Consider the following 864-nt stretch of genomic DNA (forward strand, 5'->3'; position numbering starts at 1 on the left):
TGGGCACAGCACAGATAGCCCAATGTGTAGCTTTGTGCTTAACTTCAAACAAACAAACAGACTCGAATTATGCTGGCGAACAAGTAGGGTTATCAGAAATGAAGTGTTGATTTGTAAAAATAACCTACAGCAAACAGCACCTACTAGATTTATAGAACACGGACTAAACAACAGTATTGTACTCATTTAAACAGCAATTAGACAGAAACAATAGGTTCTTTTGAACTCCGACAAGTAAAATAAATAAATATGAGTCTGCAAAGCGTAGTGCGTTACGTCTGCGTAATTATAAAGTTACATTAAAACGTTTTCTAAATTAGATAAATGCACAAGATACTTACCACCACGTTGCGTGAACATCGGACATCGGATATAAGCAGAATATAAACACCAACAGGTTTATTTGCCTTGCCTTGTCAGTAGGAGTCATTGTTGGTGGAGAGAAAGAGGAGGGGAAGACTTTGGTGTCGAGAACTTTCTGTATCTAAAACTTGTGTTATCTCCTTTCGGATGTCTGCATTACTAAGCAGTAAATAATTGTATGACTTTTGCAGTCTGTACTTTACATCAATGTACATCAGTTAAAATCCCAGCCAAACTCTTTTTCTGCTTAGTAAATTGAAATCTTAAAGATATTAATTAGTTTATCAAAATATAAGCGCTACGAAACAAAATAAATGATAACAATAATAAAACGCGGGAATCTTCTAAACTTCTTAATCTTGTTCTTGTCTAAAGTTTTAAACAACCACAGACATTTCTCTCCTTCTTGAAAGTAAACGAGACAGGTAAAAAAAAAAAATCAAAAACGGAACTCTGGTTTTGAATCCGGTAAATCGAAACTTCCAGTATCAAAGTTCACAG

General features: G+C 34.7%; 1 protein-coding gene across 1 annotated transcript in view; it reads right to left on the reverse strand.

Annotated features, from left to right (window-relative positions):
* The window catches only part of LOC106468959 (protein Wnt-4-like), a 36,521-nt gene extending 35,959 nt beyond the window's left edge, over positions 1-562 (reverse strand). Inside the window, exon 1 of the mRNA XM_022397357.1 lies at positions 342-562. Within this exon, the coding sequence (XP_022253065.1) occupies positions 342-430 (89 nt within the window). The 5' untranslated portion in view covers positions 431-562. The remainder of the gene's footprint in view (positions 1-341) is intronic.
* Positions 563-864: the final 302 nt, after the last annotated feature.

The sequence above is a fragment of the Limulus polyphemus genome, unplaced genomic scaffold (genome assembly GCF_000517525.1).
Source record: "Limulus polyphemus unplaced genomic scaffold, Limulus_polyphemus-2.1.2 Scaffold3236, whole genome shotgun sequence".
In the NCBI taxonomy this organism is placed as follows: Eukaryota; Metazoa; Arthropoda; class Merostomata; order Xiphosura; family Limulidae; genus Limulus; species Limulus polyphemus.